General features: G+C 45.2%; 1 protein-coding gene across 1 annotated transcript in view; it reads left to right on the plus strand.

Moving 5' to 3' along the window:
• The window catches only part of LOC139225844 (ankyrin repeat and fibronectin type-III domain-containing protein 1-like), a 1,527,386-nt gene that overhangs the window by 673,694 nt on the left and 838,169 nt on the right, over positions 1–15,523 (plus strand). Inside the window, exon 4 of the mRNA XM_070856697.1 lies at positions 2,681–2,721. Coding sequence (XP_070712798.1) covers positions 2,681–2,721 — 41 coding nt within the window. The remainder of the gene's footprint in view (positions 1–2,680; positions 2,722–15,523) is intronic.

The following is a 15,523-nucleotide window of genomic DNA, read 5'->3' on the forward strand; positions in this document are numbered from 1 at the left end:
ACCCTTTCCTTCAACCACTGTCTATCCCACCTGTGACAGAGACTCTAATTCCCATATTGGACTGTTCAGTCATCTGAGAACTCACTTTTAAAGTGGAAGTAAGTCTTCCTCGATTTCGAGGGACTGCCTCTGATGATGACAGTTGCCAGTAGAATTGCACGGTGGGCTAATGTGATTCTGCTGAGTTAGCCAATATGTTCTTGTACGATTGCACATCTTACTTACAGTGGGGAGTTATTGAGCGCCTGTGCTGGTTTAACCTTTTTTGGAGTTTTAGAGTCAGAATGTCAACATTATTAAGTTGAGTAATGTCTGTATGTGTATCTTATACGAACTTAACACCCTTGTTCATGTTTATTAAAATTCTATCGAAGGAGGCTGTATCAACAGGTTGTTTTTGTATGGAGAAGTGAAACAAGGAAATGGCATCTCTATCTGGGAACAAGTACCCTTGGGGTAATAATCAGAGCAAGGCACAGATATCCTATATCTAATATATTATAAAAACAGAAAATGCTGGAAATCTCAGCGGGTCAGGCAGCATCTGTGGAGAGAAACAGAGTTAACGGTTCAGGTCGATGACCCTTCATCAGAACAGATATCCTATGATGGCCATAGCTTGTTAGAACAGTGCGCTGAAGCCACTTACTTCAAGGAGGAACTGAAGGATATCCTTATTAGGCGGGAAATTGTGTTAGGGAAATTGATGGGATTGAAGGCCGATAAATCCCCGGGGCCTGATAGTCTGCATCAGAGAGTGCTCAAGGAAGTGGCCCTAGAAATAGTGGATGCATTGGTGATCATTTTCCAACAGTCTATCAACTCTGGATCAGTTCCCATGGACTGGAGGGTAGCTAATGTAACACCACTTTTTAAAAAAGGAGGGAGAGAGAAAACGGGTAATTATAGACTGGTTAGCTTGACATCAGTAATGGGGAAAATGTTGGAATCGATCATGAAGGATGAAATAGCAGCACATTTGGAAAGCGGTGACAGGATCAGATCACGTCAGCATGGATTTATGATAGGGAAATCATGCTTGACGAATCTTCTGGAATTTTTTGAGGATGTAACTAGCAGAGTGGACAAGGGAGAACCAGTGGATGTGGTATATTTGGACTTTCAGAAGGCTTTTGACAAGGTACTGCACAAGAGATTGTTGTGCAAAGTCAAAGCACATGGTATTGGGGGTAATATACTGACGTGGATAGGGAACTGGTTGGCAGACAGGAAGCAGAGAGTCAGGATAAACGGGTCCTTTTCAGAATGGCAGGCAGTGACTAGTGGAGTGCCGCAGGGCTCAGTGCTGGGACCCCAGCTCGTTACAATATACATTAACGATTTGGATGAAGGAATAGAGTGTAATATCTCCAAGTTTGCAGATGACACTAAACTGGGTGGCGATGTGAGCTGTGAGGAGGACGCTAAAAGGCTGCAGGGTGACTTGGACAGGTTAGATGAGTGGCAGATGCAGTATAATGTGGATAAATGTGAAGTTATCCATTTTGGGGGCAAAAACACGAAGGCAGAATATTATCTGAATGACAGCAGACTAGGAAAAGGGGAGGTGCAATGAGATCTGGGTGCCATGGTTCATCAGTCACTGAAAGTGGGCACGCAAGTACAGCAAGCGGTGAAGAAGGCAAATGGTATGTTGGCCTTCATAGCTAGGGGATTTGAATATAGAAGCAGGGAGGTCTTACTGCAGTTGTACAAGGCCTTAGTGAGGCCTCACCTGGAATATTGTGTTCAGTTTTGGTCTCCTAGTCTGAGGAAGGATGTTCTTGCTATTGAGGGAGTGCAGCGAAGGTTCACCAGACTGATTCCAGGGATGGCTGGGCTGTCATATGAGGAGAGACTGGATCAACTGGGCCTTTATTCACTGGAGTTTAGAAGGATGAGAGGGGATCTCATAGAAATATATAAGATTCTGACGGGAAGAATGTTCCCGATGTTGGGGAAGTCCAGAACCAGGGGACATAGTCTTAGGATAAGGGGTAGGCCATTTAGGACTGAAATGAGGAGAAACTTCTTCACTCAGAGAGTTGTTAACCTGTGGAATTCCCTGCCGCAGAGAATTGTTGATGCCAGTTCATTGGATATATTCAAGAGGGAGTTAGATATGGCTCTTACAGTTAAGGGGATCAAGGGGTATGGAGAGAAAGCAGGAAAGGGGTACTGAAGATTCCTTCCATGATCTTATTGAATGGCGGTGCAGGCTCGAAGGGCTGAATGGCCTACTCCTGCACCTATTTTTCTATGTTTCTATGTTTCTGTTCTTCAGACTGAGGTAAACACACTTTCTGTATTCGGCAATGCTGCTAATGCTGTCATCAGAGGCAATTAGTTGTTGTCAGCTTGATTCATCTATGTCCAAAACCATAATATTCTATTATCATTATAGTCCATACCACCACCAGTCAGGTGCTTCGTAGGATATTGTTTAAAAATGATGCTAATCTATTTGTTGGAGGTAGTGATCCTGCTACTGGGCTGAGGCCTGTGTTTCAAATTTGGGTGGGCAGAACAACCTACATATGTGAGCCGACATAATCTGACCCTCCCCACATTCCCATAAGAGTTGATAAGCACCAGGCTACACCAGGAATGCTTGATTTAAAATTGGCCCAGTGTATCTCTTGGGCTTTGTGTGACCAGGAATTTTTCCTTTGTCTTTCAGAGTTTGGGCTCAGTGGACAAGAAAGATTCACTTCATAAAAGGTAAGCAAGTGCAAAAGAACCAGGCAGAGACAGCTCAGCCATTGAGCAGACTTGACAAAATCCATAACTCTTCATTTTTATTTGTTTATTTTGAGATGTACGGAATTTCTACATTTTCTTGGGTTGTGGAGCATTGCAAAACCTGTGTTTGATTGCAGGTTACATGGTTCTTGTAGACACATGCACAGTTCTCTGTATTGGGTTGTGGTACTGCTGATTACCGTGGCCAGGCAGCGTGACCACCAATTCTCATTTTGAGTAGACAATCCAATTTCAGTGTCCATTCAGTGATTTTCAGATATTGTGCTTAAAATGTATGGTTTTCAATTGTTTTGCGAAAACAAACTTATGTGCACTTGTACGACCGGACTCTTTACACATGTGAAAGCAGATCTTTAGCATTTTCATGTATTAATTTCTTATATGTCTTGCCCTGTATGATTTTAGACTAGGCAAAAGGCCCTATTGTCAGGGGTTTGGTTCGAGGAGGATGGAGCAATGGGTTTGTACAGTGTGTGACCTGGGGGTGTTTAGGAGTCTACCAGGGTGCTGACACTTGCTTGTTCATTAGTTGATCCCAGGGTCAGGAAGAAGCTATAACGTGATTTAAAAAGGAATTTGATATGTATTTGAAAATAGAATATAAAAGGATATAGGGAAAAATCAGGGAAATAGATTTGCGTAAGGTCAGAGAAATGGGATTTACAGAGCCAGCTCGAGATGAAGAGCTAGCAGCAGCACTGGCATGATGGATAGACATGTGACCGTATTCTTTGGGGCTGAGATTTGTTTAAATGTGTGTTTGTCCTTGTTCAAATGGAAGAAGGACATCCTGGACCATCTGTTAACACAAGGATCCACCTTCTCACAATAGCTCAACATGTTTGAGACTGTAGATAATGCCTATACTCTCATTAACTAATTGATTTTCAAATCAGTATTGTTTCCAGAATTATTCTAGGCTGCTGGCTTACTGTTAAGAAAAACTGCACCTTGAGGCTGAGCCCTGATGCTGAATTTAGCATTACAGAATGATTATAAATTAAAAAATTCAACACAGGCAATAATTGACTTTGCCCAAATTTTGCCATAGGCACAGTCATAAATTTCAATACGCACTCTTATAAGTGCACAGCTGTAAGTATTAAAATGGACTTTTACAGTGAGATGGGCACACATATAACACGACAGTGAAGCACAGAGTGCTCCATGTCAATGCTGCTGTACTTCCGATGAGACGTTGTACCTAAATCCTGTCTATCTTCCAGTGGTTCGGGTCGATGTTAAAGGTTCAATGGAAGAAAAGCAAGGAGTTCTTCCAGTGTACTGGCCAACATATCCCTTAGCCCATACCACCAAAAATAGATTGACTAGTCATTCATCTCTAGTCATTCTTGAACTACAGGGAAGTCAAGGTTCATGGGGAACAGGCAGGAAAGTGGAGTTGAGGCCAAGATTAGATCAGCCATAGAAACATAGAAACATAGAAAATAGGTGCAGGAGTAGGCCATTCGGCCCTTCGAGCCTGCACCGCCATTCAACGAGTTCATGGCTGAACATGCAACTTCAGTACCCCATTCCTGCTTTCTCACCATACCCCTTGATCCCCCTAGTAGTAAGGACTACATCTAACTCCTTTTTGAATATATTTAGTGAATTGGCCTCAACAACTTTCTGTGGTAGAGAATTCCACAGGTTCACCACTCTCTGAGTGAAGAAGTTTCTCCTCATCTCAGTCCTAAATGGCTTACCCCTTATCCTTAGACTGTGAGCCCTGGTTCTGGACTTCCCTAACATTGGGAACATTCTTCCTGCATCTAACCTGTCTAAACCTGTCAGAATTTTAAACGTTTCTATGAGATCCCCTCTCATTCTTCTGAACTCCAGTGAATACAAGCCCAGTTGATCCAGTCTTTCTTGATATGTCAGTCCCGCCATCCCGGGAAACAGGCTGGTGAACCTTCGCTGTACCCTCTCAATAGCAAGAATGTCCTTCCTCAAATTAGGAGACCAAAACTGTACACAATACTCCAGGTGTGGCCTCACCAAGGCCCTGTACAACTGTAGTAACACCTCCCTGCCCCTGTACTCAAATCCACTCGCTATGAAGGCCAACATGCCATTTGCTTTCTTAACCGCCTGCTGTACCTGCATGCCAACCTTCAATGAATGATGTACCATGGCACCCAGGTCTCATTGCACCTCCCCTTTTCCTAATCTGTCACCATTCAGATAATAGTCTGTCTCTCTGTTTTTACCACCAAAGTGGATAACCTCACATTTATCCACATTATACTTCATCTGCCATGCATTTGCCCATTCAACTAACCTATCCAAGTCACTCTGCAGCCTCATAGCATCCTCCTCGCAGCTCACACTGCCACCCAACTTAGTGTCATCCGCAAATTTGGAGATACTACATTTAATCCCCTCGTCTAAATCATTAATGTACAGTGTAAACAGCTGGGGCCCCAGCACAGAACCTTGCGGTACCCCACTAGTCACTGCCTGCCATTCTGAAAAGTATCCATTTACTCCTACTCTTTGCTTCCTGTCTGCCAACCAGTTCTCAATTCACGTCAGCACACTATCCCCAATCCCATGTGCTTTAACTTTGCACATTAATCTCTTGTGTGGGACCTTGCCAAAAGCCTTCTGAAAGTCAAAATACACCATCAACTGGTTCTCCCTTGCCCACTCTACTGGAAACATCCTCAAAAAATTCCAGAAGATTTGTCAAGCATGATTTCCCTTTCACAAATCCATGCTGACTTGGACCTATCATGTCACCTCTTTCCAAATGCGCTGCTATGACATCCTTAATAATTGATTCCATCATTTTACCCACTACCGATGTCAGGCTGACCGGTCTATAATTCCCTGTTTTCTCTCTCCCTCCTTTTTTAAAAATTGGGGTTACATTGGCTACCCTCCACTCCATAGGAACTGATCCAGAGTCTATGGAATGTTGGAAAATGACTGTCAATACATCCGCTATTTCCAAGGCCACCTCCTTAAGTACTCTGGGATGTAGTCCATCTGGCCCTGGTGATTTATCGGCCTTCAATCACATCAATTTCTCCAACACAATTTCCCGACTAATAAGGATTTCCCTCAGTTCCTCCTTCTTACTAGACCCTCTGACCCCTTTTAGATCCGCAAGGTTGTTTGTGTCCTCCTTAGTGAATACCGAACCAAAGTACTTGTTCAGTTGGTCTGCCATTTCTTTGTTCCCTGTTATGACTTCCCTTGATTCTAACTGCAGGGGACCTACGTTTGTCTTTATTAACCTTTTTGTCTTTACATATCTATAGAAGTTTTTGCAGTCCGTCTTAATGTTCCCTGCAAGCTTCCTCTCGTACTCTATTTTCCCTGCCCTAATCAAACCCTTTGTCCTCCTCTGCTGAGTTCTAAATTTCTCCCACTCCCCAGGTTTGCTGCTATTTCTGGCCAATTTGTATGCCACTTCCTTGGCTTTAATACTATCCCTGATTTCCTTTGATAGCCACGGTTGAGCCACCTTCCCTTTTTTATTTTTACGCCAGACAGGGATGTACAATTGTTGTAGTTCATCCATGCAGTCTCTAAATGTCTGCCATTGCCCATCCACTGTCAACCCCTTAAGTATCATTCGCCAATCCATCCTAGCCAATTCACGCCTCATACCTTCAAAGTTACCCTTCTTTAAGTTCTGGACCATGGTCTCTGAATTAACTGTTTCATTCTCCATCCTAATGTAGAATTCCACCATATTATGGTCATTCTTTCCCAAGGGGCCTCGCACAACGAGATTGCTAATTAATCCTCTCTCATTACACAACACCCAGTCTAAGATGGCCTCCCCCCTAGTTGGCTCCTTGACATATTGGAAAACCATCCCTTATGCACTCCAGGAAATCCTCCACCACCGTATTGTTTCCAGTTTGGTTAGCCCAATCTATATGCATATTAAAGTCACCCATGATAACTGCTGCACCTTTATTGCATGCACCCCTAATTTCCCGTTTGATGCCTTCCCCAACATCACTACTACTGTTTGGAGGTCTGTACACAACTCGCACTAAAGTTTTTTGCCCTTTGGTGTTCTGCAGCTCTCCCCATATAGGCCCCAAGTTTCCACATGATTTGCTCCTGGTGGAGAACAGAGTATCTTAGAAATCGGAATTCTCCACATTTAAGTTTTCTGCAGTTCTCGTCAGGTAGAAGTTTCACTTTTGAACAGAATTTTTTTTCAAAAGGGGGCGTGTCCGGCCACTGACGCCTGATTTGAAAGTTTCCACAGTGAAAACATACTCCAAACTAACTTAGAATGGAGCAAGTGAAGATTTTTGTCGGCATGAAAAAACCTTGCCTACACATTAAAAAATCAGGCGTAGGTTACAAATTAGGCGTCAGGAACGAGGTGGGTTGGGAAGAGAAGTCATTAAATTCTACAATAAATCCTTAGTTATACTTGTACAAATATTATACAAATAAATCCAACCTGAATAAAAATTTATAAGCAAAGAAAAGATTAAATAAACCATGTTCCTACCTGTGTGAAAGTGCTTCAGGCAGGCCTTTCAGGCAGCGGTTTGCCGTTGGGACCGACCGACGGCAGGGGGAGGGGGAAAGCTGCAAGAAGCCTCAGTGCTGATCATGGAAGGGCAATGTGGTTTTATTAAAAAATGTGGAAACTTGGGGCCATAGATTCCACATCATCCAAGCTGATGTCCTTCTTAACTATTGCATTAATCTCCTCTTTAACCAGCAATGCTACCCCACCTCCTTTTCCTTTTATTCTATCCTTCCTGAATGTTGAATACCCCTTGGATGTTGAGTTTCCAGCCGATCATCCTGGAGCTACGTCTCTGTAATCCCAATCACATCATATCTGTTAATATCTATTTGCACAGTTAATTCATCCACTTTATTACGGATACTCCTTGCATTAAGACACAAAGCCTTTAGGCTTGTTTTTTGAACACCCTTTGTCCTTTTAGAATTATGATCTTATTGAATGGCAGAGCAGGCCCGAGGGGCCATGTAGTCTACTCCTGCTCATATTTCTTATGTTCTTATGTTTTTATGTTGCTGTTTGCGGATGTTGTTGCAACAAAATAGCTGCCATTTTTTCCAATGTAACAATTGTCACACTTCAAAATAAGGTTGAGCATTTTCAAATTGTATCTGAAGTGCTTCGAAATTTTTTGACCTGAAAGTTGTTAAGTACATGCAAGTATTATTATATTAATTTGGACTCTGGACATGGATGCAAGTACATACAGGCCTTGATACTGATATTAATTCTTTATCTGAGGTCGGTACAGTTATTTTCTCTGAGGTTGATACAGTTATTTTCTTCCTGTCTTTCCTACCTTGTCCAAGAGGGTGAGCAAGTGGTCTCTTATCAGGTCTTTATTGGTTCTGCTCTTGAACTGGCTGCTAAAGGTTCACAAGTGCAACTCAGTTTAACATGCCATCATATTTGTTTTGCCCCCTCCAGAATCAAACCTACATTTACCAATGTGCAACACATTATCACAATATGTCTCAGGTCAGCCTACCAGCTCATGTATTTTAACAAAAGCTGAAGGTGGGTAGAATAATTTAAAAAACTGGAGAGGCTCCAAGCAAGCACTGATCTCCAGGCATTGGCAGACACTCACAACTGCAGTAGCAGTCTATTTTGGAGTATCACTGTCGTGGTAGTCTGTACTGTATAGAATTAACAACAAGCTGACTAAGCTCTCAGGAGCCTGGATAAGTAGAGGTCTGTGATTGTTGGTCATAGGGCCTCTGGAGAGGGCTGAGTTGAAAGGTCAAAGATCCCAGGTTCGAATCTTGGTCTGTGCTCCAGTAGCTGATACACCCATCCAAAAAAGCTTGAGTTTCTTCTGTGTATTTGGTACTCGCTGTGCAGAACAACACATAATTAGTTCTACATCAGGAACAGACAGATCTCTGTTTCACTAATGGAATGCATTCAAAGCACTTGTTGCTCGAATTATATTTTCTCCTGGCAGTAAGGTAGAGTGACAGTCCACAGCTTCCAAACTTCTTGACGCCTACCAACTTCTTTTCTGACTGTTGAATGTATCACTCACTGCATAAGATAAAAACCACATTCAACTTTCTCTATTACCAATTTAATTCCAAGAAAATAGAATAAATGAGGGTGTCTGGATTTGACATTCCTCGCTGAATATTTTGCTTCAAATAAGATCATTGTGTTCAAAGAGCATGAAGATCATTATTTTATTTTTAAAGACAGTTAATAAGTATGAGCCAGCTCTCCTTTCCTTTCCCTGCTGATTTATTGGAGCCACATCATTATAATCCTATCTTTCTGTAACTTCCCTCTGGCTGTATTGCATAATACCACGCACCTTCACAGTATGCTCACCGATGATGTTACTAGGCTTGGCATTTGATTGATTTATTTTGAGGTTTGTGCAGTGCCTTCTATGCAGTTGTCAAGATCCTGTGAGACCTTTAATTTTGTCAGAAGTCATTGGAAAAAGCAGGTTGGGAATTCTATCAGTGAAGGCAAGTGTAGAACCATGAATAACAGTGGCACAGTACACCTGAGGGGGTGCACGAACAGAGAGACCTGGGGGTATGTGCGCACAAATCATTGAAGGTTGAGAAAGCAATTAAAAAGGCTTGCGGGATCCTGGGCTTCATAAATAGAGGTATAGGAGCTGAAATTTGTCGGTGTTCCGCCCGCATCCGCCGAAATCCCGCTGCAAATATCGGTTTTCTGGGCGGTTCCTCCGGAACCATGTGCCATTAAGGTTCCGCCCGACGGACGTTTGGTGGGGAAGGGTTCCGCTGATGTCAGATCATGCCGCCCGCCCATGCCGGATGTTGCAAAAGTGCCATTTTCATCAGTTATGCTGGCCTCCGGTCGACCTGCCGCCCGCCAGAAGGACCGCTCGGGAAAAGCAGTCTGACCTGGGCGGCATTCGGTCAGCAGTGAGATCAAGTGGGAGGGAGGGAGAGGTGGACGGCATTCGGTCAGCAGTGGGATCGGGTGTGAGGGAGGGAGAGGTGGACGGCAGTCGGGCAGCACAGAGATCGGGTGGGAGGGAGGTCTTACCTGGATGGCATTCAGCCAGCAGTGAGATTGGGCGGGAGGGAGGGAGAGGTGGACGGCATTCGGCCAGCATGGAGAACAGGAGGCTGGTGATCTGATGGCAGTCGGGCATCATGGAGAATGGGTGGGAGGGAGTGCTGGAGGCCATCACATCGCGGCAGCCAGGCGGATGCTGCACCATATCAGTGGGGCTGCTGAAAAAAAGTTAGGTCAATGTTGCATTACTTTATTGCTGATGGTGATATTTAAATTGGATGTCATAAAAGCGAGTGAAATGTGTCTAAGCTGATGGAGGCTTTTTTGTTGAACCATGCTGGAAGTCCTTCATTGAGCCCAATGGCAAAGGGAAAATTATTATGAGTAAATGCATCTCACATTTTGTACAGCCAAGCTGATTCATTAATTGTCTCGCACAATGTACTGCTTGTAACTGATGATCATGTCATCTCAGGGGTGACACTCTTCCATGTTTGGCCTTGAAAAAATAGGGTTGAAGTGCAAGCCTTAAGGTTTGCCCTGCAAGTAAGTAAAGTGAGAGTAGTTGAATGGCCTTCCTGCATTGGTGACCCTTCGTTGTCGTCTTGCGATGGTCTGATGACAGGACCCATTATACACTGCAGTCAGATGTGGATGGGAAGATATTCCTGATGAAGTAGATGACCTGAGGAACAGATGTGTGTTTCTTGCAATACACCACACATGACGTTAAAATGACACACGCACAAACAGAGGGTCAGCAATGTGAGTGTATTTACAAGTGTACAATAACAAAGGTTACATAAGATTATTACATTTACGTAACTTTACAGAAGCAACACCTATCCCTCTACCCGGCACCACCACCTCCCTTTCCCCCCGCCTTACAGCGATGCCTGATGTTATCTTCCTCCCCACGCCTACACGACGGCGTGGCCCTCCCCTGCCCCTCTCTGCCTCTGGTTGAGGAGGTTGTGCAGGAGGGCAGCGGGATGTCTGCAGACGTGTGCATATCGGTGAAAAGGTAGGGCGCGGGACCAAAGGCGCAGAGATCTCCTGCTCCTCCGGATCTGTCTGCCTTGAGGGTGTGGGGTCAGGGGCTTGCACTACGCGTACAGAAGCCATCTCTTGCCTCATGGCTTTCTGTTGTGTGCTCCAAGACTGTAATGAGCCAGTCCATCCTCTGATCATACTGTTGGGTGAAGGAGGCGATGCTGCCAGCTATCCCAGCCATGGTCTGCAACATGTTGCGACCTACCTCCACAGTTGTGCTTGATAGTTGCACCATCTGGTTGAGTACAGCGAGCTGTGATACATCCACAGGTGGTTGCCCGCTGCTGCTGGGTGCTGGGCCTTGCTTCCCTTCAAGCCACGGCCTCTGCGCTTGGTTGAGCTTGCGTCTGTGGAGTCCGTTGGCAAGCCCAGGAAATCGGAGCCCGGCGCCGAGGTTCTGCGGCCACTTGGTTTACGTGGCAGGAGGTTGATGTCAGCTGCTTCCGGATCCTCCAGGTCAAGGGGCAGAAAGATAGGCCCTTCTCCCTCGTCTCCCTCCTGTTCTTCCTCGCCCTGGGTGGCGGAGGAGGGAGCGGTGGAAATGGGTGATCTGGCGGGATGGAGGGGTCGCGGTGCAGGAAGGATCTAGCGTCCTCTGATGTGGAGAACATCGGGGTGGGAGATGCTGGGGTCTGGAGGCTTCTGTTAAGGCCAGAGGTCGATGGTCTCTCTAGATCCGTGCTGTCTGACTCATCATCTGCAAGTAGGGAACAACATATCAGTCTGTGGGGAAAGGGGTGGGGGGACAGTCGTGGTCGTCAAGCTGAGATGTAAGCCGTTCCATCTCACATTATGTCAGCAAGAAGTCCTGTCCCGACATGTCCACACCAATAATGGGCGACAAAGTGTGCGTTCAACCGCGAGTGCCTTAACATTGCATGTACTTTCATGCCATGAGTGTCGCTGACACCAGAGATTAGTATAACCTTACCACGCTGTGGCACCGGATCTGCATCAATGTCTGTGGTTGCATGACGGCAGTCACCCACCAATGCCAACGTATGCTCTTCCAGCCTAGTCAATTCGACCACCTCTTCTGGGCCTCCTCCGGTCGCACTCAGGCTTGCCTGTTTGGCTGCTTGTTTTTTCTGCACAAAGAAACGTTGCAGCCTTTACCCGCTTTGCTCATGCCCCCCACACACACTCTCACACACACACACACACACGCATCTGGCGCACAACGTTTTTGACCTTGGAGAGGATGGGGCTACTCATGCTAGCTGACGCCAGCAAATCGTTCCAACGTTTGCGGCATTGGGCCCCATCCTGCTCAACGTTGCCCATTGCAGTCACCATCTCACCCATGTCCATCCAAAGTCTTTGGTATTGGGCTGGTGGAGGCTTGCCACAACCATCCCGGGTGGGTTCATTGTACCTGAGCTCCACCTCCGTCACTAGCTCCTCCAATTTCTGTTCCTGGAACCACGGAGCTCTGGGCCTGGTTTTGGCAGTTTTCATTGAAGATTTCTGGCCACTCATCCTCAATGATAAGAGGAATGGCTGCTGAAGAGTTTGTGGGTTTAAATTTTTCACATTGCCCCCTCTGCAACTCAGAATGCCCCCTCTCCGATGCCACCTCTCTGCTCTCTAACCTCCAACTCTCTCCTCTCCCCTCTTACACTCACAGATGGAATAAAGTGCTCTCCTTTTATGCGCATGCACAGTTCCCCAATCAGCCTCCAAGAGCCATGAAAGGACGACATGCGGATCAAGAAAACTAGAAAAAAAAATCTCGCGCATGCGCAGTGGAGGCCCTCCGAAGATCCCCGAGTGGAAAGGCCTCCAACTGATGCACAGTAGTGATGTTGGCTGCCGAGTCCCGCTCCTGGTCACCGACTGCCACTCCCATTGCCACCCACACAACGGAGCCGAAAATGGCTCCCAACGGGACCCGGCGGCAAAAGCAGAACTCCCGCCCAGGGGCCGCCGAGAAATGGGTGGGCCGTAGCTGGGACCAAATTTGGGCCCATAGAGTACAAAAGTGTGGAAATGATGATGAACCTGGAGTACTGTGTCCAATTCTGGGCACCACACTTTAGGAAGGTTGTGAAGGCCTGAGAGAAGGTCCAGAAAAGATTTATGAGAATGATTCCAGGAATGAGGGACTTCAGTTATGTGGATAGATTAGAGAAGCTGGGGCTCATTGGAGCAGAGAAGATTGAGAGGAGATTTGATAGAGGTGTTCAAAATCATGAGGGTTCTGGACAGAGTAGATAGAGAGAAACTGATCCCATTGGCAGAAGTGTCGAGAACCAGAGGACATAGATTTAAGGTGATTGGCAAAAGAACCAAAGGCGATGTAAGGAAAACCTTTTTTACAGTTAGTGGTTAGGATCTGGAATACACTGCCTGAAGGCAATGAAGGCAGACTCAATCTTATCTTTCAAAAGGGAATCGGATAAGTATCTGAAGAAAAAACATTTACATAAGAACATAACAACATAAGAATTAGAAACAGGAGTAGGCCATCTAGCCCCTCGAGCCTGCTCCGCATTCAAAAAGATCATGGCTGATCTAGCCGTGGACTCAGCTCCACTTACCCGCCTGCTCCCCATAACCCTTAATTCCCTTATTGGTTAAAAATCTATCTATCTGTGATTTGAATACATTCAATGAGCTAGCCTCAACTGCTTCCTTGGGCAGAGAATTCCACAGATTCACAACCCTCTGGGAGAAGAAATTCCTTCTCGACTCGGTTTTAAATTGGCTCCCCCGTATTTTGAGGCTGTGCCCCCTAGTTCTAGTCGCCCCTACCAGTGGAAATAACCTCTCTGCCTCTATCTTATCTATCCCTTTCATTATTTTAAATGTTTCTATAAGATCACCCCTCATCCTTCTGAACTCAAACGAGTAAAGACCCAGTCTACTCAATCTATCATCATAAGGTAACCCCCTCATCTCCGGAATCAGCCTAGTGAATCGTCTCTGTACCCCCTCCAAGGCTAGTATATCCTTCCTTAAGTAAGGTGACCAAAACTGCAAGCAGTACATCAGGTGTGGCCTCACCAATATCCTCCCTGCTTTTGTACTCCATCCCTCTCTCAATGAAGGCCAACATTCCATTCGCCTTCCTGATTACCTGCTGCACCTGCAAACTAACTTTTTGGGATTCATGCACAAGGACCCCCAGGTCCCTCTGCACCGCAGCATGTTGTAATTTCTCCCCATTCAAGTAATATTCCCTTTTACTGTTTTTTTTTCCAAGGTGGATGACCTCACATTTTCCAACATTGTATTCCATCTGCCAAACCTTAGCCCATTCGCTTAACCTATCCAAATCTCTTTGCAGCCTCTCTATGTCCTCTACACAACCCACTTTCCCACTAATCTTTGTGTCATCTGCAAATTTTGTTGCACTACACTCTGTCCCCTCTTCCAGGTCATCTATGTATATTGTAAACAGTTGTGGTCCCAGCACCGATCCCTGTGGCACACCACTAACCACCGATTTCCAAACCGAAAAGGACCCATTCATCCCGACTCTCTGCTTTCTGTTCCCCAGCCAATTCTCGATCCATGCTAATACTTTTCCTCTGACTCCGCATACCTTTATCTTCTGCAGTAACCTTTTGTGTGGCACCTTATCGAATGCCTTTTGGAAATCTAAATACACCACATCCATCGGTACACCTCTATCCACCATGTTCGTTATATCCTCAAAGAATTCCAGTAAATTAGTTAAACATGATTTCCCCTTCATGAATCAATGTTGCGTCTGCTTGATTGCAATGTTCCTATCTAGATGTCCCGCTATTTCTTCCTTAATGATAGTTTCAAGCATTTTCCCCACTACAGATGTTAAACTAACCGGCCTATAGTTACCTGCCTTTTGTCTGCCCCCTTTTTTAAACAGAGGCGTTACACGGCTATGGGGAAAGGGCAGGGGAGTGGGACTTTGAGAGTCGGCACTGGCTCGACGGGCCGAATAGCCTTCTGTTGTGCTGTAAGTATTCTGTGATTCTATGATGATTCTAAGTGTACTCAAGTGCTGGTCAGGTATCACTTCGCCCTTGTGTTACTGACCATGTCTACTCTGGGTGGTAGATCGAAAAGGGCATAGAAAAAGTTAACCCTGAATATTACTATAAATTAACCCAGGATAAAGGTTCAAATTAGATAAGGGTACTTTTAGGAAAGATATCAGGAAACTGTTGAGTGATCAACCTGTGGAATAATCTTCCAGCTGGAGGAGTGGAGGCAAAAACCTTGGAATCATTTAAGAAACAATTTGATATAACAACAACTTTTATTTATATCACGCCTTTAACAGAGTAAAATGACCCAAGGTGCTTCACAGGAGAATTATCAAACAAAATTTGACACCGAGCCACGTAACAACAACAACAACTTGTACATATATAGCGCTTTTAACATAGTGAAACGTCCCAAGACGCTTCACAGGAGTATTTTGGGACAAAAAAATTGACACCTGGCCACGTAAGGAGAAATTAGGGCAGGTGACCAAAGGCTTGGCCAAAGACGTAGATTTTAAGGAGTGTCTTGAAGGAGGAAAAAGAGGTAAAGAGGCGGAAGATATAGGCAGAGAATTCCAGAGCTTGGGGCCTAGGCAACAGAAGACAAGGCCACCAATGGTTGAGCGATTATAATCAGGGCTGCTCAGAGAGCAGAATTAGAGGAGCGCAGACGTCTCGGGGTTTGTGGGGCAGGAGGAGATTACAGAGATAGGGAGGGGCG

Source organism: Pristiophorus japonicus, chromosome 15, assembly GCF_044704955.1.
Source record: "Pristiophorus japonicus isolate sPriJap1 chromosome 15, sPriJap1.hap1, whole genome shotgun sequence".
NCBI lineage: Eukaryota > Metazoa > Chordata > Chondrichthyes > Pristiophoridae > Pristiophorus > Pristiophorus japonicus.